Here is a 21550-nt window from a genome sequence, read left to right on the forward strand (position 1 = left end):
AATCCAAAACAGCTAAATTTAGAGAAGAATATTTCATGCTGTCAAATTTTGGAGAGCGAAAGTTTCTGAAGCATGCATACGTGAGGAAGCTCTGGGAAGACTTGTACTGCCGAGTCAGCAGACCGTGTGGTGAGCAAGCGTGATTATTTTATTTCTTAAAGTGTGGGAGTACGGTGTGTGGACGCTCACTCACTCAAAAAGCTCACGGCTGAGCAGTGCAGGAAGGTCATATTCGACAGGGAGCTCATAGCTGTGCCACAAGATAGCGGCCACACAGTGGAGGTGTGAAGGAGAGGGCATGAGGAGGCCGTATTCACGCGAGGGTGATGCTCCCGGCCCCATGAAGCCTGCCGGAGAACTCTGTTTCAGGGCTGCCACCCGTGACGAGTCATGGACCCACTGCAGCAGGGCCTGGATCCTGGAGAGGACAAACGCCACCCACGCATTCCCGTTAATGGAGGGTTCATTTAACAGCATCACAGTAACCACAGACAGTCATTTCATCCTGCCCACAATATTGCTGAACTTGCTTGTCACGTATGATCAATAAAATAGTGCTAATTATTGAAATAAAACAATTTTCAGTTATGATAATGCACAATCGAGGGGCTTTCGGTAGAATAACAACGTCAGCCTGTTCCTAAATCTGGTATTAGCAGTTGCTACAAAATAAAATTGGAAAATGAAAGGAGGAAGTGATGAGATTTTTGACAGCCCTTCATTAAGATATAGCATGAATCTGGACTCGGTGACTGTACTGCGCTGTCTGTTACCTATCCTTTGTGCCAGGATCCTGTGTGGTGCCCAGCTGGTAGAGGATGTCTATGGTAGAGTCAGATGAAAGACCGTTCAGTCTCCCAAAGAGCAGCGGACTGTTCAGATCTGCAATGCAGCACACCAGCCATATGATACAAATTCATCACTATGTGCTCAAGCAGTTATGAAAGACGCCCCCATAAGATTAACATCCCTCATATATTAAATAACATTGATTCTACCCTGAAGATCACCAGTGAGCCCTTATAAAAATGTTTCCCTCTGTTTTATCTAATTATTACATAGATGACAATACGTTTTAAAAGACTGTGTTTCAGAAATACGTCAAAGATGTTGATCACACTTCATATTCACAGATGTTTATAGCTTATATAAGCATCCATAGCTTATAGGGGCAGTCGTGTGCTGGAAGGTTTGATCCCCTGAGCCGACAGTATGTGACTGAGGTGCCTTTGAGCAAGACACCTACTCCACAACTTCCGCAAGTAAACAAACAAGAAACCGACCACAACTTACTGGCAAGGTCCGTTCCAGAGGCGGCGCAGTTGCGGAGCAGGATGTCGATCAGTTTGAGGCCAATGCGGGTGGACTGCAGGCCGATCTTCACGAGCACCGCTTCGATGTTGGGCGAGTGCATGCCGCAATACGGTGACATGAGCAGGGCGGCACAGGTCTGCAGCAGGTTGGCTGTGGGTGCTGCTGCACTCGCCATCATCGCCTCCAAATCGGACACGTGTGTCAGACAATGGTGCAGCAGCCGCAGCCAGCCAATACTGAGGGTGAGGATGAAGAGGAAGAAAAATGAGGTGGATATTGCGTCACAAACAAACCACGAAACACAAATGAATCCATCTCGACTGACTCAAGATCTACATGATTTCAACTTTCACAGCACATGTTCGTTTATGTATAAACTGAATCTTCAAAAATTCTACAAACTGCCACAATAGTGAATAACTGTAAAAGCATGTCAATAAAAATGAAATTAAACATACACTCACTTTATTTATTACACTCACTGGCCACTTTATTAGGTATTGTTCAGTTGCTTGTTAACACAAATAGCTTAATCAGCCAATCACACGGCCGCAGCTCACTGCATTTAGGCATGTAGAGGTGGTCAAGACGACCTGCTGAAGTGCAGACCGAGCATCAGAACGGGGAAGAAAGGGGATTTAAGGGGCTTTGAACGTGGCATGGTTGTTGGTGCCAGACGGGCTGGTCTGAGTATTTCAGAAACTGCTGATCTGCTGGGATTTTCACACACAACCATCTCTAGGGTTTACAGAGAACGGTCCGAAAAAGAGGAAATATCCAGTGAGCGGTCAGTTGTGTGGACGAAAATGCCTCGTTGATGTGAGAGGTCAGAGGAGAATGGGCAGACTGGTTCCAGATGATAGAAAGGCAGCAGGAACTCAAATAACCAACCAAAACCTCTGAGGAACGTTTCCAACACCTTGTTGAAAGTCTGACATGAAGAATTAAGGCAGGTCTGAAGGCAAAAGGGGGTCCAACCTTTTACTAGCAAGGTGTACCTAATAAAGCAGCCGGTGGGTGTATGTTATAGGTTTATGTTTTGTTTGTCACTTGTTTGTGGGCAAGGTAGAGAGGAGGAAACGAGGTTACAGGTCACTAGTGAGTAGAGGTATGCATTTAAAGGGATGGTTAAGCCAATTAAATGTATTAAATATTCCAGATAAACAGGGACATGCATTCTGGAATGATTCTATGTCAGCCCAATTATTCTAAGGAGTTTTCTGCTTACCTTAATTGTACTAGATCAAGTTTCAAATCTAAAGAGTGTTTCAATAGTTTTGCCTTGTAGCTATAGTGCAAAATTGAAGAAGAAACCAAACATGCCTTGAGTGATAAACTGAATTTGGTCTAAGCGGAAAATTGTGACTTCTTGCAGAACTTTTAGCGTCATCTTTCTGAAGACCCTAGCTTCTCATAATGATCATGATAAGTCAGGAGGGCATCCCTGGCTGGAGTACCTGGTTTTGGAGACCTGGTCCTCGGAGGGCAAGAAGGGGTTGTTTACAGTGGCTGAGGATGTGTTGCCGAAGGCGGTGAGGCCGAGCAGCTTGATCTGAGACAGGCCGAGAGTGCTGGCATCCCGAGGCCGGTGTAGTCGCAAGCACACAGCTGACGCCACCTCTGCCTTCACTAGCTGGATCTTGATGTAGGTCAGACCACTGGTTACGACTGGCGTGGAGAGGGGAAGCATGTTCACACCATCTGCACTGATTTCCACCGACACGGAGGAAGGACACGCTGGAGGTAGAGAGAAAGAGAGAGAGGGGGAAAGAGAGAGACATTTTGAGAACATACTGGACATTCCTGCCAGACTCTGGTGTAGGGCTCACGTGTAATAGCATCCAATGACTCATATGGGTAATGCTGTAAGGTCTGAACACAGTTCTGGTTTTGAGCTTTTAAATTACTGCATGACGTGCGAGTGACTCACTGGCGAGGGAGGCCAGATGGGGCTGGATGTGGAGCTCTTTGAGTAGCACTGCAGCAGGGAGGTGGATGGTGAGGTCACACCAGGCCTCCTCCGGGAGGAAGATGTAAGACCAGGCAGCGGATCTTGCACGTCGGTGAGGAGGAGTTGCCTGCAGAAGTACCTCAGCTGGCTGAGCTGTGGGGCTGCTGGAAGTGATGGTGCCTTCCAACAAACAAAAAGCACAGCTTGTAAGGCATTTAACCCAGAAAGCACCTCACAGACATGCACTGACAGCAATGTTAGTAAAAAAATGATCAGAACCATGAAGTGGAAATTCAGAATAGTACTTTTTGCTCTTCTCACTCTATTATTATAGGTCCTATACACCGGAACTCAATCCAAACAACATACCTCCGAAGATAACCCCAAATTAGCACAACTAGCACTTTGATGAGGTTGAGTTCGGGTCCTATAGGGACTTAGAGCAGCACAGTCTTGTCGCTTCCATGATCAAACATAGCTACTAAACATCTTGAGATGAATGTGTATTTCAGCAGGGAAATCAGCAGACAGAACTGTGCTATGGACCCCCAAATTAGACACTCCCATAGACCTTATTGCATATATATTATCCCGTACCGAGAGGGGCAAAGTTGTGCAGGCCCTCAGCATTGTCAGGCTCTGAGGCGAGCACGCGGGCTTTGAGGCTCCCATCGGCTGCTTTGCCCGGCCCAGAGTCCAGGAACTTCATGATGGTGGACACCATGCTGCGGGCTGTGTTCACTATGGCTCTCGTGCTCGTGACCATGTTGTTACAGATTAGCTGCACACCACCTGCACCAGACACATACAAACGTCAGACAGCTTGGGGGAAAACAGCACAGACTCGATTCAGTCATGTTCCGTTTACTGCAATGTTTTAAAGAAAGAAATATAATAAAATCACTGATATTGTTCAAGTTTGTGTTTGTGTCCATACCCATGTCATGGAAGGCTTTAAGGGCCTCACTGGTGTCCAGCACTCTCAGGATAAACCAGAGCAGTGGCTCAGAGAGCTGGCAAGTGGACAGAGAACCCTGCACAAAACGATAAGATCCTTTAATCCTTTAAATGCTACACCTTCAAAAGCATCCAACTCAAGAAATCACTGCTTTGCCAGAACATTCTCTTAACACCTTTCCCAATTCTACACAGGGTTCTTAATAGTCTAAAACGGCAAAACTGACCAGTGGGTTATATACCACTATTAGCCGTAATGCACAGAGCCAGCTATGACGTTTTGCACGACGTTGCCTCAGGGCAACAAACTCATGTTAGAATAGAACAGAATTCAGAACCATTTGTCTCTGTGTTCACACACTGTGAAATTAGACCCCTGCATCTAGTGAACACACACTAGGGAGCAGTGGGCAGCCCTATCCACGGCGCCAGGGGAGCAACTGGGGGTTAGGTGCCTTGCTCAAGGGCACTTCAGTCATGGAATGTCAGCCGATGGGAATCAAACCAGCAACCTTCCAGTCACAGGGCTGGTTCCCTAACCTGCAGCCCACGAATGCCCCCACAGTGTTCCTCACTTTACAAGAACGTTATCCATACGTAAAGACAATGAAAGGGTGACTAATAAAGGAAAGAGTTTGAGTAAGTCAGTAAAAAGCCTGTGCTCAGTCATACGTCACATTTAAACCTCTTCACCTTCACTTACATTCTTTCATTATGAGAATTTGCAGAAATAGGTTTGTTGCCTAGAAGCAACAGTGTCCAACAATGGAATGGATTTAGCCAATCACAAGCCAGGTCTCAGTACTTCAGGCAACACAGCTCCACATCATGTCTTCTTCTTGTCGCACAATGTTGCCTCAAGGCAACATACTTCAAAAAGACCCCCGCACACATTTTTATTGATTTATTTATTTTAATGTTTTTGAATGTAATAAGCGGGTCCAAAAAATAAATCAAGAATCATTTTATTCAAGAAAAGTGAACAGAATAATTTTAAAAATTTGCTTTAGTCATGTGTGCAGTAAATATTCCCACAGGTCCACACCTGAAGTACTCTACAGGTGAACAAAAAGGGAACCCTCAGCCTTCTAGATGTCACATCAAAATAATGTCTCCTCTCACCCTCGAAGGTACTAAAGAAAACTGAAGTCAATCTCTGACCACTGGTCATCACATCCTAACTATCTTAAAAAACGTGGCATGTGCTGTAGCTTACCTGACGGCCCATGTAGCCACAGGCCATGTAAGTGAGGATGGGCTGCAGCATCACCTGCACGGAGGTGGCCCGCTTACTCAGCGTGGTCAGGATGGTGAAGAGGCCGTCCCCGACAGAGATGGCGTCCAAACCACCATGGAAGTTCTCATGCTTGGTCAGATGAAGCCCACTAGCACCTGATGACCAGATAAACATGAGAGCAATTTTATTAAACCTGTAAAACAAGCATCTGAAACAAATAATTACAGAAGATCCTTCTCACTGAGTGAGTTACCTTAGTCAACTAATCTGATAACTCATTAGATTAATCGTATTATTTGTGGGCACAGCGCACATACGTACCGATAATCATGGCCATGGCGCTGCTATTGCACTGCCCCAGAGCGGAAAGGATCTGACTCATGATCTGCTGATTGGCCAGCACTAGGTCTGCCACACCCACTGCCGGGCCCGGATGTGGTGCTGCTCCTGAACCTCCCCCTTCCTTGCTACCACACACTTTCTCCTCGTCAGACACGCTGTCGGAGGCGCCAGTGCCGACTGGTGGCAGCCGGCCACTGTACTCCCTGTCGCCTGAGAGTGGCAGCATGACAAGGGCGTTGACCAGCTTCAGGAGGTCAAACATTAGCTGGTCTCTGGTGGTCTCACCGCACACGGCCTTTGCGTCACCAGGCCGGATGATGTTGGCGAAGAGGCCTCCAAAGCAGGCGCGAGCGCCCACAGAACTGTCTGAGCCGCTCCGCGACACCACCTTATCTGAGCATGTAATGTAGTGGTGCACCAGGAAGGTAATGGACTCGATGACCGCTGTGATCGTCGTCACCGATACCACCTCAAAGTTCTGCTCCAAAGTGAACTCAAGAAGCTTCACCTGAGCATCTAGTGGGCCCTGGCCAGAGTGGAAGGGCCCTCTGCAGAAAATGGAAAGGGACACAAGTTAGAGAGAACCCTCTCAAGACACATCTTTTACCAACTACTCGTCTAATGCGATTAAAATTAAACATACACAAAATTAAACATTCTGACCACCTCCTTGTTTCTACGCCCACTGTCCATTTTATCAGCTCCACTTTGTAGTTCTACAGTTACAGACTGTAGTCCATCTGTTTCTCTGATACTCTGTTACCCTGTTCTTCAGGGGTCAGGACCCCCATGGACCCTCACAGAGCAGGTACTGTTTGGGTGGCGGATCATTCTCAGCACTGCAGCAACACTGACGTGACAAAGTATGCAGAGAATCATATGGGCTACAAATCAGTGTGCTGATAAAACGGAGAACGAGCGTAGAAACAAAGAGGTGGTCATGATGTTACGCCTGATTTTTTGTGTAAATACAAAAAAAGATTACACACCGCTCCGTGGAGAGGATATGGACAAGTTTGAGCAGAAACTCGCTGAACATCTGAGGACATGTGGAGGACAGGTGCACCTGCAGTCTGGTAAGGAATTCTTGCATAGCTTGTGTTGCAGTTGGACCGACCTGCAATGTTGGCGAGGAAATAAAAAAATGTGTATATATCTACATCCATCACAGCCTCAGAAGAAAACATGCTTTGACATTCAGCATTAAGCTCGTCCCCATACCTGGGAGCTGTGCTGACTGGTTCCGTGGGGGCTGCTACCGGACAGGAATCGCACCAGGACGTGCACAAGTGTGGGGTCAGACACCATCTGCTGAGCTGTACTTTCGTGCACACCCATCCCACTGTTAGAGGCTGGGGAACAATCATGCACACAATCAGTCTCTTAGGATAATGAAGCATTTTCTTAAGCTAAAGTTTAAAGAGTATTTTAACAGCTCGGGTTATTGATCATTACTGACAGTGTGCATGGAACTGATCCACTGATTTACAGTCCATTAGTTGTTCTTTCCATTTCATATCCATTGAATGTCAGTTCACGGTCCGATTATGTTTTACTTCAGACACACACAGAACCGAGTTGCATAATTAAATTGGTAAGCAATTGGTAAGTTTCAGAGCGGCGGCAGACAAACCTAAGAGTCAGAACTGTTTACAGCGGTGGCAATAGGAAGCTGATGTCTAAAGCCTCTAAAAAAAAAAAAAAAACTGCCTCACTTTTAAGTTATTAGATTAGATGGTTACTGCCTGAGGCCCAAGACACTGTTTAACAAACATTGAGATGAAGGTAAGCAAGAGGCTGACATTTTACAAGAAACTTTCTACTTTTTAGGAAAAGTTTCCTGCTGGAGATGTGAGAAAAGCGACTATAGCTGAGCTAAAAAAGGTTAAAGCAGTTTGAGTTTTCATTTATATCATACTTTTTAGCCTATACTAGGACATCAGCACAGACTGAGACAAGCCAAGATGGTAAAAAGCTGGCGGACGAAATTGTAGCTTCCAAGACGATTTGATTTCTGTTGAAAGGACTAAATGGCTCTTCTTAACATTAGTGTTGCCGACACCTGGCCTAAGGCAAGGATGCTGACCAAGCTGGGGATCTCCATAGATACTCACCACTAGCAGGCATGTTGGTCATGAGAGTGAGGCTGTGTAGTACCAGGCACCAAGTACGCAGAGAGGTGTTGGGATACCAGGCCAGCACAGACAGAAAACTACTGATGGAGGCTGAAGTGTGCACACAAGCAAAAAAGAGAAAATTTTCCATAAAATCCCCTACAGCGAGTCAGGGAGTGAGTAGGCCTGCAAAATAATCATCTTCCTTCTGCTAATGTGCTGCATATAGTAACCTATACCGCAGTACAACAACAAGCACAGCAGGCAACGATTAAATCAGTGATTACCACGATCATAACGTTAATATAATGATTGAGATGTTTATGAAACGAATATCTAAACAGATGTTAGATGCAGAGCCAATACCTTCACAATGTGTAAATGTAGCCACACACAAACAATCAATTACTGCGCATTCCAGCACAATATTCAACAATATTCGGCAGATGAGTGGAGTGACTGCTGACCTTGGTTGAGCGGGATTGTGGGCACTCTGCTGGCGTTGAAGAGAAAGATGTCGGAGCCGCTCTCCTCAGAGCCGCCGGAAGAGGAGTTCAGACTGAGAGTCAGCCACAGCTGCAGCAGAGACTCGAGCTACATGTAAAAAAGAGCGAAGCAGTATTTTACACGTAAATAGTGGAAAGCTAAAATATACTAAGCTGTATATACATAGAAGTGGAAGACATGCTTATTCTGCAGTGACTATTGGGAAGAACCACTTGTACCGTGATTTATAGGGCTGTATCTGCAACTGGGTAAATCTCTTAAGGTAGGGCTGGGCGATAAAACGATAACGATAATTATTGCAATATTACTTTCCTCAACATAACCAAGAAATGTTCACTAAAGTTTCGATATAATGCACCACTCTCACACTTCCAGGTTTTAGCGGCAGCCGTTGTGTTTTCTACTGCAAGGAAAGCGACAGTACTCTGCAGTCACCACAAGAGGGCGCACTTGGTTTTTTCTAAATATACTTTAACGACGTCTAAAACGCATACATTCCCTGTTTGAGTGGAGTGGCTGGCGATCTGTTCTCCTGTGTCCTACAGTGCACTCACATCTCCTAATTTCCTAACATCCAAGGATTCTGTTTGTCTGGTGTGAGAGAGATTCACACTGCAGTTAATTACACAGCGAGTGTCAGACACACTGCGGTTCACCCCCCAAACTCCTACGATAGAACAGAGAACCCCAGTCGTCTGCTGGCTGCTGTCTGAACACTGTGATATGCTCTGACGTGGATGTGGTAGGAGTGGTGGCAGTAAGGCGGTGTGAACCATCACTGACCTCCCGAGCCAGATAACCTTCGCTGTTCGTATTAAGATGACGCCGTTGAGAAACTACAGTTTAGCGCTTATAACCAGACAGCCGAGCGCTCGTCACCACACAGCTAAAATCATCTGTTTTCTTTCTTAAATTATGACTATTATAAAAACTGCGGCTGCGCTTTTCCAGCTGGTAAAAACAGCTAATCAGACACTTTCTCCCACTGCCCCATGACAGATCTGTGAAATGCTCCACTGTTTGTGAGTGTTTATCACATTCTGACCATAGTGGACAGTTTAAAACAGCAATCAGGAGCAAAAATCAGCCTAAAAAAAACTCAAAAGAAATAATGCTTTGACATTTATCTCGATATGTTTCGATATCGACTGATGTGAGTTTTTTATCGTGGTAAGATTTTTGGCCATACCGCCCAGCTCTACTGAAGAATCCAAACCCTAACTTAACCAGGGGACCAGCTGTACGTCTGGAGAAGCCAAGTTTATTCATTTGGGCGCAGGTACCAGACACCTAGCCATCCTGTAAGACGCTGGGCTGATGGCAAGAAGAGGCTCAGCCTATACATGACTAGCGACAGGTGTGATAGACATGACCACGTAGGGATAAACAAGAATAGACAGAAGAATGTTCTAAATACCGTCACAGTCCGGACACACAAAACCGAATATAATGACATATAACACTAAACACTTTACAGAGCAGTGCCTTTCTGCACTACACCAAGAATAAAAAACCAAACGCATGAGGAGGATTGTTAAACGGTCAATCTGCCATGTGTGGTTTATTTCACTAATGAGCAGGTAAATGTAGACGATGCAAATGTAGAGAGGAGCTGGAACGCCACTGCCGATTTCTTTTTTTCCCCTTTTTTAATGAATTTTATAGATACAGTAGCCAGTAGTTAAGGTAGAGTAGTTAAGGTTTCTCAATTTAGTCGTCTCCAATTCCACCCACTAGTTAGGCCTCCCCAAATCACACAATACTACCAACGCTAGGAGGGTGAAGGCTGCACAGGCTTCCTCTGAGACCTGTGAAACCAGCCACCGCTTCTTTTCGAACTGCTGCTCACGCAACGTCACGTCACGGGACAGCCGAACGCCCTCGGAGGAAAGCGCCGACCGCCAGATCTGCTACATCAGCTGACAAGCGCCTGCGCTGACCAGCACCGCGTTGAGCCACCGTTGAAAAGAGGGGCCATCCTACCCACCCAGAGAGAGCGAGGCCAATTGTGCTTGGACTCCCGGCTACGGACGGATGTAGCATCACCAGGGATCGAACTGGCGATCTCCTGATGATGGAGCCACTCGGGAGCCTCCGTCACTGCTGATTTCAGTAGATGGGACCAGAGCTGTATGCTTTCAGGCATGCATACCTGCACATGGTGCACCTGCAGCATGGAGAAGAGCTTGTTGAAGCAGGCACTCAGCATGGGGATGGAAGAGGGCTGGACCATCAGAGCACTGCCTGGGGGAGAGCTGTGGAGGCCCCGCAGGAGAGAGTCATCCGTCCCGTTAGTGGCCTGAGGAACTGAAAGGAGTCAAAGAAGTGCGAGAGGGTGAGAAAAGAGGGGGAAGAACATAACCTGCCAGGTGAAGTTTCCTTTTTTGTAAAAAATAAAATAAAATAAACAATTAAAAATAAAAATTCCAAACTGCCTTTGAGGAAGGCAACAATCCCACTGAGGAGGGCGATGATCAACTGTGTTTGAACAAGACTTTGTTTGAATGAGACTAATTAGAAGAGTGCTGGGATGGGTATTAAGACAATAGGACAACACTTTTCATGACAAACAAACATTACAATAAGCTTCTATAAGCACACAGTCAGTGTATGAATAACACTGATCCAGTTACATTTCTGTTCTGATGTAAATGCAGCACGGATGTAAACGATGAACTGATTAACTGATTAACCTACAAATGAACGACTGTTTCACCAATTACATCTTAATCACTTCTGACACCAATTTTGTTTTTACAACAATTTCCAAAAACCAATTTGAACAGACGGATTAACCAACAGGTGAGGAACGTTTATAAATTGGTGCCGCTATTTAGTCCCACTAACATGACGTGAGAAGCTAAAAACAGCGTTGTTCTAGACACAGAAATGGAGTTTAAATCAGCTTCATTCAGTCATTTACTTTTTGGTCATAAAATCAAATATATTATTAATGTCTTCCCTTTGGTAGAAACAAAACCAGGATCTTTTGCAGGATTTCTTTCATGCTGTTTCAGACCGTTACTTCATGTACACGCTCACGCCTGGCCTGTATATCTGTACTATACTTCTCAGGCCTTACTTCGAACACCTAATATCCCACGGCAATAAAGCAGAACTCACAGTGGTGTAAAAGGCACCTCAGCCAATCAGATTTCAGAACCAGAACTATCCGTTTTATAACTGATATTTGATGGGTGGCATTCATGATTTTAGGCATGTTGGTTTGTGATTTAAACACTGACTAAGAACAGTACCTGCATCTGTAAAATCAAGTAAAATAATACTTAAAGAACAATGATGATTGAGACGTTTTACTGTTTATTCTTTAAGGTGTAGTCTCTTGCTGCTGTCCAGGAAAACAAAACACCGCAATACATATCATGAAAACATTTTCAAATATCATATTTCTGCAATATAGCCCTTCTCTCCCGCCACCACCCCAGCGAGCTCTGTGTGTGTGTGTGTTTGAGTGTACATACCTGCAGGTAAATTGGAAGTAAGGGCCTGTAGAATCGCATCAGCCTCCAGCGTGGCCATCATCTTCAGCATGAGCTCAGCCTGCTGCTCCAACCCCACTTCTAGACGAGCATCCAGAGCTGAGCAGAAACGACAAGACTCTTATCTCTCTGACAGCTCCACAGAGCGAAATCTACTGAAGCTGTGAAACCCTGAGATAAAAGGGGAACTCCACCAATTTTGTAAAATTACTTAATCATTCAAAGCGCTTCAGTGTGAAACACGCTTTTCCAGAGAAATTCACGGAGTCGAAATTGTTCACCATTATAGTACTAGGAACCAGATGAATGTGTTGCTTGATATCCAAGACCTTATTTTGTTAAAGTTAACGTTTGTTAAAGTATTTTTAGTATAAAGTTTTACTCCAGGATTAATTCTGTGTTTCCTTTTAAAACCGCATCTCAGCTAAAGTGCTTCTGTTACTCACCTGTAGCTACAGCTGTTTAACACGGCTACACCGCCAGCAGCTTTCGCTTACAGTTTATTTTTACCGTTTTCTTACTACTTTAGAAGATGGCAGAGCACGTGGAGGACTTCAAAGAGGTCTGTTTTGACGAAATGTTGTGGATCCATCCCAATTTGAACCAGAAAACACAAAGGAGCGGGTTAAAGAAGAGACAGCCAGAGAGCGAGAGCGAGAGCGAGAGAGAGCGCGAGAGAGAGCGCGAGAGAGAGCGCGAGAGAGAGCGCGAGAGAGAGCGCGAGAGAGAGCGCGAGAGAGAGAGAGAGAGAGAGAGAGAGAGAGAGAGAGAGAGCGCGAGCCAGAGCGAGAGCGAGAGAGAGAGAGAGAGAGAGAGAGAGAGAGAGAGAGAGAGCGCGAGCCAGAGCGAGAGAGAGAGAGAGAGAGAGAGAGAGAGAGCGCGAGCCAGAGCGAGAGAGAGAGAGAGAGAGAGAGAGAGAGAGAGCGCGAGCCAGAGCGAGAGAGAGAGAGAGAGAGAGAGAGAGAGCGCGAGCCAGAGCGAGAGAGAGAGAGAGAGAGAGAGAGAGAGCGCGAGCCAGAGCGAGAGCGAGAGAGAGAGAGAGAGAGAGAGAGAGAGAGAGAGAGAGAGAGAGAGAGAGAGAGAACCTGCCAGCAGAGCATCTGCGGCTCTGCAGTCAGACCATTCTCCAAGGCATACAGGGCGGGTAGTCATACACAGCGCATTATAAGAAAAGAAAAGGGAAAAAGAAAACAAGCTCCCAAAGAAAAAAACGTATTTTTTCAATTCCTCAGTATTTTTCCATCATTGGCGTGACATAAAAACTTACAGCACGCACGGAAGTTCACTGGTCATTTTGGATGACGGACAAAATGGTGATATTTGTAGTGTAGACGTACGGACGTCTGGATCCTAGCACCCTATTTCACACCAGACCACTCTGAATGATTTCGTTAACATGTAAACCACTAAATGACCAATTAATCTGGCAGAATCGATAGAGTTCCGCTTTAAATAGGAAACCGAATGGCACCCCTAATCATCTTCCCACAGAATCTCCCTCGTTTTCATTAGCAAACTCGGTGATGAAATGCTGAACGCATCTCTCTCTCGTTTCTTACCTTGGGAGACTGAAACTGACAGGTTTTGAGAACCGGGCTTCTCTGCTGCAGCTGGGGGTTTGGACACAGGGATGCCCGCTCCCCCTATGTAGGGGTTGTAACTGTATGTGCCATAGTCAGCACCCCAGTAATCATACCAGGTATTGCTGATAGGCTGCAAGAGGGAAGAAGACAAAACAGACAACATCCAAACAAACAGAAAAAAAAAAAAAAAACATTTCAGAAGTTTATCTCAGAAGAGCCAAATAAAATATTTTATATAAGGGCAGAGACAGACACCGTTGTTAGTCACACAGAGGGGATCCTTCACACAGCTAGAATTCAAAACAGTCTGACCGCCTCTCACACAGGCTGATCAAAGCTGCTAAAGCATGACTCAAGTATATTACTCAGAATCTACTGGCAGCTGAGGAGGGCTAGGGAAAGGACCCTTCAGTGAATATTTAGAATAAAAAAGATGGGGCGGGGGGAGGGGGGGGGGTTTGACTGGGGGAAAAAGAAGAAACAAACAGAGGGAGGAGTTAAAAAACAGAAAAGGTAGAGAGACGAGACGAAAGGCAAGGCAGTGAGAGAGGAAGAGCGAGTAGTCATGCACACCATACCTTAAAAACTTTGGCGGCGAGTGGATCTTTTTCCAAATCAATATCTAAAGGATCAATATCAACATCCATCAGGTCCTGTAGCAAGTCAAAGTCTATGTCTTTATCTTTTTCCAAAGATGATAGTGGTGGAGCACCTTTGGGCAACGAAAAGAGCTTTAATATTGCCAAGCAAGCACACTAAGAAAAGCAACAACACAACAGGCTTCTTTAGCAAGTTACTGGGCAATTTTAAGGCCACAACATACTTCCAGAGGGAGGGGGGATCCAAACAGTGGACTGTTAATGAGCAAGTTCACAGAAAATATTTCAATTATGTAAGAGCAACACGACTGTAAAGGGCAAGTCATCGGCACTGTTCCAATCCCTCTCCCACTGTACCTTAGTACATTTATCCCTATTCAAAAAAAGCTAAAGCTCTTTAAGGCAAACAACCAATCAACATAAACAATGGCACTCAAAAAAAGTACATGCAGCTCTATAAGAGAGGGGAGAAAAAAAAACAAGTTGCATAAGTAGAACATAAAATAAATATCTTGAAAAATCTTTGTGTGTTTATGTGGTGAGGCACAGAAAGGGGTGGTCTCAGGCGGGGTTACCAACGCACTTTGGAAAGCGGAGGAGGTCCCGGGAGTACCTGCGATGAGATCAGGGCCCAGGGGCTCATCGATGGTCTCAACCAGGGTCAGTGGCGTGGGCTGGGGCAGGGAATCGTCAGAGTCCAACCCGGCCGAGGAGGAGGAAGCCCCGGCCTCGTCGCCGACTGCACCTTCCTCCATCCCGTCCAAACATACTGGAGACAACAGCTCACCTAACGGCAACAAAAGAGAAGTGCTCATTTATTAATTGTTCATTTTATTTTTCAGATATTTAAACCAATCAGGCGTAACGTTATGACCACCTCCCTGATTCTACGCTCACTGTCCACTTCATCAGCTCCACTTACTGTATAGCTGCACTCTGTAGTTCTACAGTTACAGACTGTAGTCCATCTGTTTCTCTGAGACTCTGTTACCCTGTTCTTCAGTGGTCAGGACTCCCATGGACCCCCACAGAGCAGGTACTATTTGGGTGGTGGATCATTCTCAGCACTGCAGTAACACTGACCTGGTGGTGGTGTGTTAGTGTGTGTTGCGCTGGTACAAGTGGATCAGACACAGCAGTGCTGCTGGAGTGTGTCCACTCAATTAGGACACTCCTACCTCGTCAGTCCACCTTGTAGATGTAAAGTCAGAGACGACAGCTCATCTGCTGCTGCACAGTATAAGTGCCGAGAATCCACCACCCAAATAGTACCTGCTCTGTGAGGGTCCATGGGGTCCTGACCACTGAAGAAACAGATGGACTACAGTCTGTAACTGTAGAACTACAGAGTGCAGCTATACAGTAAGTGGAGCTGATAAAGTGGACAATGATTGTACAAACAAGGAGGTGGTCATAGAGTTATGCCTGACCGGTGTATATTCTGGGACAACGCACACAGTCATCAGCCCAAAGTAAAATAATTTTCAACAATAGTCGCTAAAGCCTGATTTTATGAGCAGAAAGCAATTCAAATAAAAAACACCAAAAAAAATAAGGAGCGACCAAACAGCTTAGCTAAATCCAATCGGTACTTCAATAAAGATAAAATAAATACATAATGCAATTTAAATGCATGAAAAATGTTTCACAATCAAACGACCACCAGCATCGCCACACGAAAAGGTACAAGAAGGATGCCCAGCCCTGACCCTGGTGATCTAACACACCGGTCTGGTGCCAAGAACCTTCGAGAGCAAGGCCTCTTGCTCACACAAACACCCATCACAGTACCTGCGAGGATGTCTTGGAGCATGCAGGTGAGAGAGTACTGGGCCCAAGCTCCTCCCCAGCTGATGTCGCCACGGTTGAAGTCCGTCCCCACCAGCAGCAGCAGAAGCCTCTCCAGCTGCTGCTCAGACACTACCTCGCACAGGTGGATTGTAGGGCGTGTAGCGTTCGCTATCCTTGCCAACACCTGGTGGGAAGATAGGAATTAATGTTACTATCAGAGCTCATTCAACAGCACCTTCTTTCTTGGCCCTGCTTCTTGGTGCGAGGTGCTAACTCACTGAGACAGATACCCGACTTTCCAAGCTGTGCTCAATTCATACCAGTATTGTCTCCATACGGAGCCATCCAGTTAGCTCAATAGGGACGTGTCTCACAGGGCTTCTGGCAACAGCTTAGCGTTTTCCAAGGTTTCTTCCCTTATATGTTACATTAATGATACAATAACAACACAGCACGATTTTAGTGGGACTAACATCATTTTTATTTAAATGCTAATCATATTTTAGTGTAAACACAGATATACAGACCTAGATGCCACTTTGGGTCCCAGCCAGGCTCGTCAACACCGCTGCTGGACTGCATTCAGTACCATTACAGAGCGGCAGTTTAAGAAAGATACTGTCCAAAATGATATTATTTCAAGAACATTGCTCTGAGAAAGCAGGATAGGCTTATATAACGGAGGGAAGGCAGCGATCCACGCTCAGGGTTGTGAGATGTTTATGTGTAGACATGGCCTTGTGGTTGGTGATGCAGCGACTAGCTGTTGATGTGATTGTACTTCTTCTGGTTTTATATTAAGCTTATTTCATTTAATAGTCCTTACAGTCAGTGGAGATATTCCATAATAGATCAACACCTTAACACACAAACCTCAAGTTAGATTCTTATTCGCCAGCTTCTTGTTTGAATTTTCCCGTTCCACCTTAAGCAATGCCGCTTCAGGCACCAGAAAGTACCACTTAAGGTGGAACGGGAAAGTTCGAACAAAAGCTGGCGAATAGGAAGCCGACTTTAGCTCCGTCCGTCTGTGTATAAAAAATAAGATGTGATCTACACACTGATGGATGAGTCTGAGGATTATAACAAAACAGATGAAAATCGGTTGAGCAGTAATTAAGTTGTGGCTGATTTAATCCTGAGACTCATCGTCTCTCGGTACAAGATTTCGGGCGGGCAGACATATCGCCTCAGATGGAGAACAACAGGCAACACGGCATCTAGGTATGTAAATCTATGAGTGTGAAACTGTAAAATCGTTGTAAAACTGCTGAGAACATCACTTTCCATTAGCAGCCATAAGTGTTTTTCGACTAAACTGCCCCTGTAATGTGCAGGAGACGTGTACCTTGCAGACAAACAGGAGCAGGTCAGCATGGCAGGTGAAGTCCATGGAGAGGAGAAAGAGGGCAAGTTTCTGGACCACACAGATGCAGCGCTCATGAGCTAGCGTGAACGGCAGCAGCTCCACCTCAGGTGTCTCCTTCGCCACAGATGCCTCCGAGTCCAGGGAGGAGCGAGGCCACTCGGCTGTCCGTCGGAGCCGGATCAGATCCTTAAAGTGCTGAAGGGGTGAAATTCAACCAATGGGGTTAATCTCGTTTTCTATACCAGGACACTCAAGCAGGTCTTGAAGCAGCCCTGGTTGGGTAGTTTTATATATACACACACACACACACACACACACACACACACACACACACACACACACACACACACACACACACACACACAGAGAGGACACCCCCCTGCACAGCAAAGACCTGGGCTGAAAACTGCTTGATCATTTGGAAAACAACCTGTTGTGCACGCACTGTGTATTTTAAAATACACAAAAATGGGCTATGAAGAGATTAAATCACAGACGGATTTCCCTCACAATAGTCACTAATACTCTGAAATGCATAAAAGGAACAAATCCTTTAATCAATAAATGAAACAAAGTTGCTGGAGGTTTACCTTAGATGTGGCTTGTTTGAGTTTGGCCTGTTCAACCAGTAGCTTGTATGAGGAGCCTTTGTTGCTCTGGATCTTCTCTTTCTCTATCTGCTCCACCAAAGCTTTCTGTTTGGCTTTCAGCAAATTCAGCTGCTGCAGTGAAAAGTGAACAATCAACATAGAAGCTTTCTGCTTGGAATTCCATGGACTACCAACAATTTATATCTAACCAAATAATAAATTCCACAGTTTGCACCATAATCTGACAACCTAACTGACTTGAACTCCAACAACATATAAACCTGTGGCAGCTACAACACCACACTGTCTCTAGTTGTGTCGTACTGCTGGGTGAGATTTAGGCTGTTTAGTACACGTGTACCTGTTTGTGATGCACCAGCTGCTTGCGGATCTTGCGCGAGTACAGTCGATCTAAACTGCTGTTGCCTTTGGTTGATCTGCTCGGGTTCTGTGACTGAAGACTATTGTTGATGAAACTCCACTGGTTCCCTGTTATAAATACACAGAAGAAATAAACACAGTTTATAAATAAGCAAATTATGGGCAGTCGTGCGCTGGAGGTGAGGGAACCGGCACTGTGACCGGAAGGTTGCCGGTTCGATCCCCTGAGCCGACAGCACATGACTGAGGTGTCCTTGAGCAAGACACCTAACCCCCAACTGCTCCCCGGGCGCTGCGGATAGGGCTGCCCACCGCTCCGGGCAAGTGTGCTCACTGCCCCCTAGTGTGTGTGTGCTCACTAGAGTGTATGTGGTGTTTCACTTCATGGATGGGTTAAATGCGGAGGTGAAATTTCCCCGTTGTGGGACTAATAAGGGTCTCTTAATCTTAGTCTTAATAATCTTCTTGCTGAAATTACTAATGACATGGCATACTGCCTTGAGTTCTGTAAAGCTGCACAACTCCGACAAGTTCAAAACGAAATTTAAATGGGTTCAAGCAGCACCGGGAGACATGAGGAACAGTTAACAGCTAAGAGAAAACTGAAATTAGATGAATTAACCCCTTATTAGTCTCATAGTGGGGAAATTTGACCTCCACATTTAACTCATCCGTGCAGTGAAACAATACATACACACTGGTGAACACACACACAATAGGGGAGCAGTGCGCAGACTTGCCTGGACTGGTGCGAAGCCCTATCCGCAGCGCCCAGGGAGCAGTTAGGGGTTAGGTGCCTTGCTCAGGGGCAGTTCAGTCATGTCCTGTTGGCTCAGGGGATCGAACCGGCAACTTTCTGGTCATAGGACTGGTCCCCCGCCCATACAGACGAGGTCACGGAAAACGATACTACTGACCCTGGAATCAATTTAACATGCTGAAAGTCTCACCTGTAAAAGTTCTTTCTCTGTCTTTGCCCCCAAGGTTCTTCTTAGATGATGTGGCTTCGTCCTCCACACTGGCGACATAGTCCAACAACCGTGACACCAGCATGACCACCCAGCTGATCATGGGAATGTCCAATACCCCTGCCACACACACACACACACACACACACCTCTTAGTGGGACTAACACACAGGTCTTGACATATGCTGCTGGACGGTGATTGATGAAAATCAACCACATCTAGCCTAGAATTAATCTGGAGCGACCTAAACAGTCCCTACCTTCAGCCCGGCGGTGTTGTGAAGCTGAGGGCTGCTGCAGAGGAGACAGCAGCGAGTCCAGCAGGTTCAGTAGTCCCTCTAGGACTCCACTGTTACTTAGAGATCTTTGGCCTATACAGGACAGCAGCATGAACACCCTGTAGAAGGAAAGGGGACAATTTCACAGCGGTTTAAAAGCAAGAGAATTTAGTTTTTATTTTTAACTTTAAGTTCCAAAGACAAATAGCGTTAACCAAGTTTTGTACTCTTTAAAAGGGAATTCCACTGATTTTTCAAAATTACTTCACAGTTCAATCACTGAGATGTCAAAAAGCCAGAGTGCTTTGATGTAAATGCTTCACTCAAGAGAAACTTACAGACTTCAGACAGATTTCTTTACAATGTTGGTGATGGGAAACATGGACCACAATGTTTAATACAGCAGTTACACAAATGGACATTTTATTTGCCATCTAATATGCCTGATAAGGGCAAAATAGAATTAAATCAGAAAAATATAGTTCTTTGGGAACTACTTTGCCCAGCAAGTTCCCCCTCAATGGATAAAAAAAAATGTACATTAGGCCAAAGTTTTATCTCAGAACTGTTGTAAAATATTGACTCAGATGTCAGGCAATGTATTTGTACCCACTTCAAGTAATGAATTTGTGAGGGAGTCGTTAGAGGAATTAAACTCTTCAGACATGTGGTTCCTATCATCACTGCTGTGAGCAATTCTGGCTCCAAGTTTCCCTAGAAAGGAGCATTTCATATCAAATCACTCTGAACCACTTTGATTACAACTTACCCACTGAATTATGGAGAAATTCTGAAAAATCAGCTGCGTTTCTTTTCAAGAAGGAATTCGCAGCTTTATTTTTTTTCTAGGAATACCGTAAAACTATTTTGTTTTCATTCTTGTTGCAGCAGTTCACGAAGAGAATACAGAAAACCAAGCACATTTTTCATCACCCGTCGTAGGAATTACTGTAAGACTGAATCATGATTTATCCGGGACGGCTGCTGTTAGTGGTACCTGTCCTGGGGAAAGATGAGCAGTTGCTCAGAGTTGTAGAGCTCCTGCAGGACATTGGAGAGGAACTGGCCCCACCAGCGCTCAGCTCCACACAGCTGCACCAGCAGCAGGCCAGCATGCAGCCGGATTTTGGGCGTCCCGCTGATACACAGCTGCTTAAAGAGTTCCTCACACGCCTGAGCATGGAACGTGCTCCGCAACACTGCTGGAACACAGTGACCTGAGACGGAGAGAGAACAAACAGAACGTATGCAAAAGCGGTTTCCTAAGCAACAGAATGCGCAAGATCAGGTCGGGAAATCAGGTCACATAAAAAAAAAAATTTTTAAATGTAAAAAAAAAAAAAATTAAAACGAGGAAAAAGTGGAAAATTACAGAAGAAAAAAAAACCTAATAGGAAGGGTTGCAGAAAAGAAAAGATGAAAAAACAGCATGAAAAGAATGAAAGAAAGAAAAAAGGCTGAGATTAAAGTCAAATGAAAGAAAAGGCAGCTGAAAGTGTGAAAAGTAAACAAAGTATGAAAATGCAAAAAAGCCAAAATGGGTGAAAGACAGAAGTTTAGGATCGAGTGCAGCAGGGAGAAACTGACCGTTGTTGGCGTGCAGCAGGCTGAGCAGAGTGTCCAACAGGTAACGGATGATGGTGCGGAGCTGCTCAGTGGAGGAGTTGTGCACCAGCTGCTGTGGCTCGTAGGCTTCGGGCAAGCGAGCGCGAGCGGCTCCGAGAGACACCCGCAGCCTCTGAACCGCATGGTGCGCCAGGTTCAGCTGCAGCTGCAGCTGGATGCAGTCCTGATAGGCGGAGAACACTCGCGAATCCTCCTCTACGGCCTTATCAGGCTTCCGCAGGAAGTACTGTGCGTTGTTGGCGCTGTTCAAGGGTGGGAGGTCAATGTTCTGCAGGAGAGTCTCCAGTCGGTGGCACGCCAGGTTGTATCTGCTCAGAGAGCCAGCAGGGAAAAAGAAATATAGCTAGTTCACTATTTAGGCAGTGTGACTAATATCGCCCCCTTGTGGACAGTCATCAACCTGCTAAATGTGAAGCCAGGTTCAAGAGGAGCTTTAATCCAAA

General features: G+C 45.6%; 1 protein-coding gene across 11 annotated transcripts in view; it reads right to left on the reverse strand.

The window, feature by feature from the left end:
* Positions 1-21550, reverse strand: part of birc6 (baculoviral IAP repeat containing 6) — a 193601-nt gene that overhangs the window by 118797 nt on the left and 53254 nt on the right. For 7 of the 11 annotated variants that reach the window (XM_037542188.1, XM_037542196.1, XM_037542193.1 and 4 more), the window contains exons 29-54: positions 21069-21415; positions 20479-20698; positions 19464-19600; positions 19186-19323; positions 18216-18343; positions 17855-17986; positions 17244-17459; positions 15896-16079; positions 14688-14891; positions 14084-14217; positions 13482-13635; positions 11905-12021; positions 10575-10729; positions 8383-8509; positions 7916-8026; positions 7023-7153; positions 6791-6918; positions 5781-6349; positions 5439-5614; positions 4203-4299; positions 3863-4057; positions 3245-3445; positions 2772-3051; positions 1294-1550; positions 774-882; positions 194-418 (exon numbers count right to left, since the gene is read on the reverse strand). In XM_037542188.1, the coding sequence (XP_037398085.1) occupies positions 194-418; positions 774-882; positions 1294-1550; positions 2772-3051; positions 3245-3445; positions 3863-4057; positions 4203-4299; positions 5439-5614; positions 5781-6349; positions 6791-6918; positions 7023-7153; positions 7916-8026; positions 8383-8509; positions 10575-10729; positions 11905-12021; positions 13482-13635; positions 14084-14217; positions 14688-14891; positions 15896-16079; positions 17244-17459; positions 17855-17986; positions 18216-18343; positions 19186-19323; positions 19464-19600; positions 20479-20698; positions 21069-21415 (4872 nt within the window). The remainder of the gene's footprint in view (positions 1-193; positions 419-773; positions 883-1293; positions 1551-2771; positions 3052-3244; positions 3446-3862; positions 4058-4202; positions 4300-5438; positions 5615-5780; positions 6350-6790; positions 6919-7022; positions 7154-7915; positions 8027-8382; positions 8510-10574; positions 10730-11904; positions 12022-13481; positions 13636-14083; positions 14218-14687; positions 14892-15895; positions 16080-17243; positions 17460-17854; positions 17987-18215; positions 18344-19185; positions 19324-19463; positions 19601-20478; positions 20699-21068; positions 21416-21550) is intronic. The other 4 variants (XM_037542199.1, XM_037542197.1, XM_037542198.1 and 1 more) reach the window with 2 other exon arrangements.

Source organism: Pygocentrus nattereri, chromosome 10, assembly GCF_015220715.1.
Source record: "Pygocentrus nattereri isolate fPygNat1 chromosome 10, fPygNat1.pri, whole genome shotgun sequence".
In the NCBI taxonomy this organism is placed as follows: domain Eukaryota; kingdom Metazoa; phylum Chordata; class Actinopteri; order Characiformes; family Serrasalmidae; genus Pygocentrus; species Pygocentrus nattereri.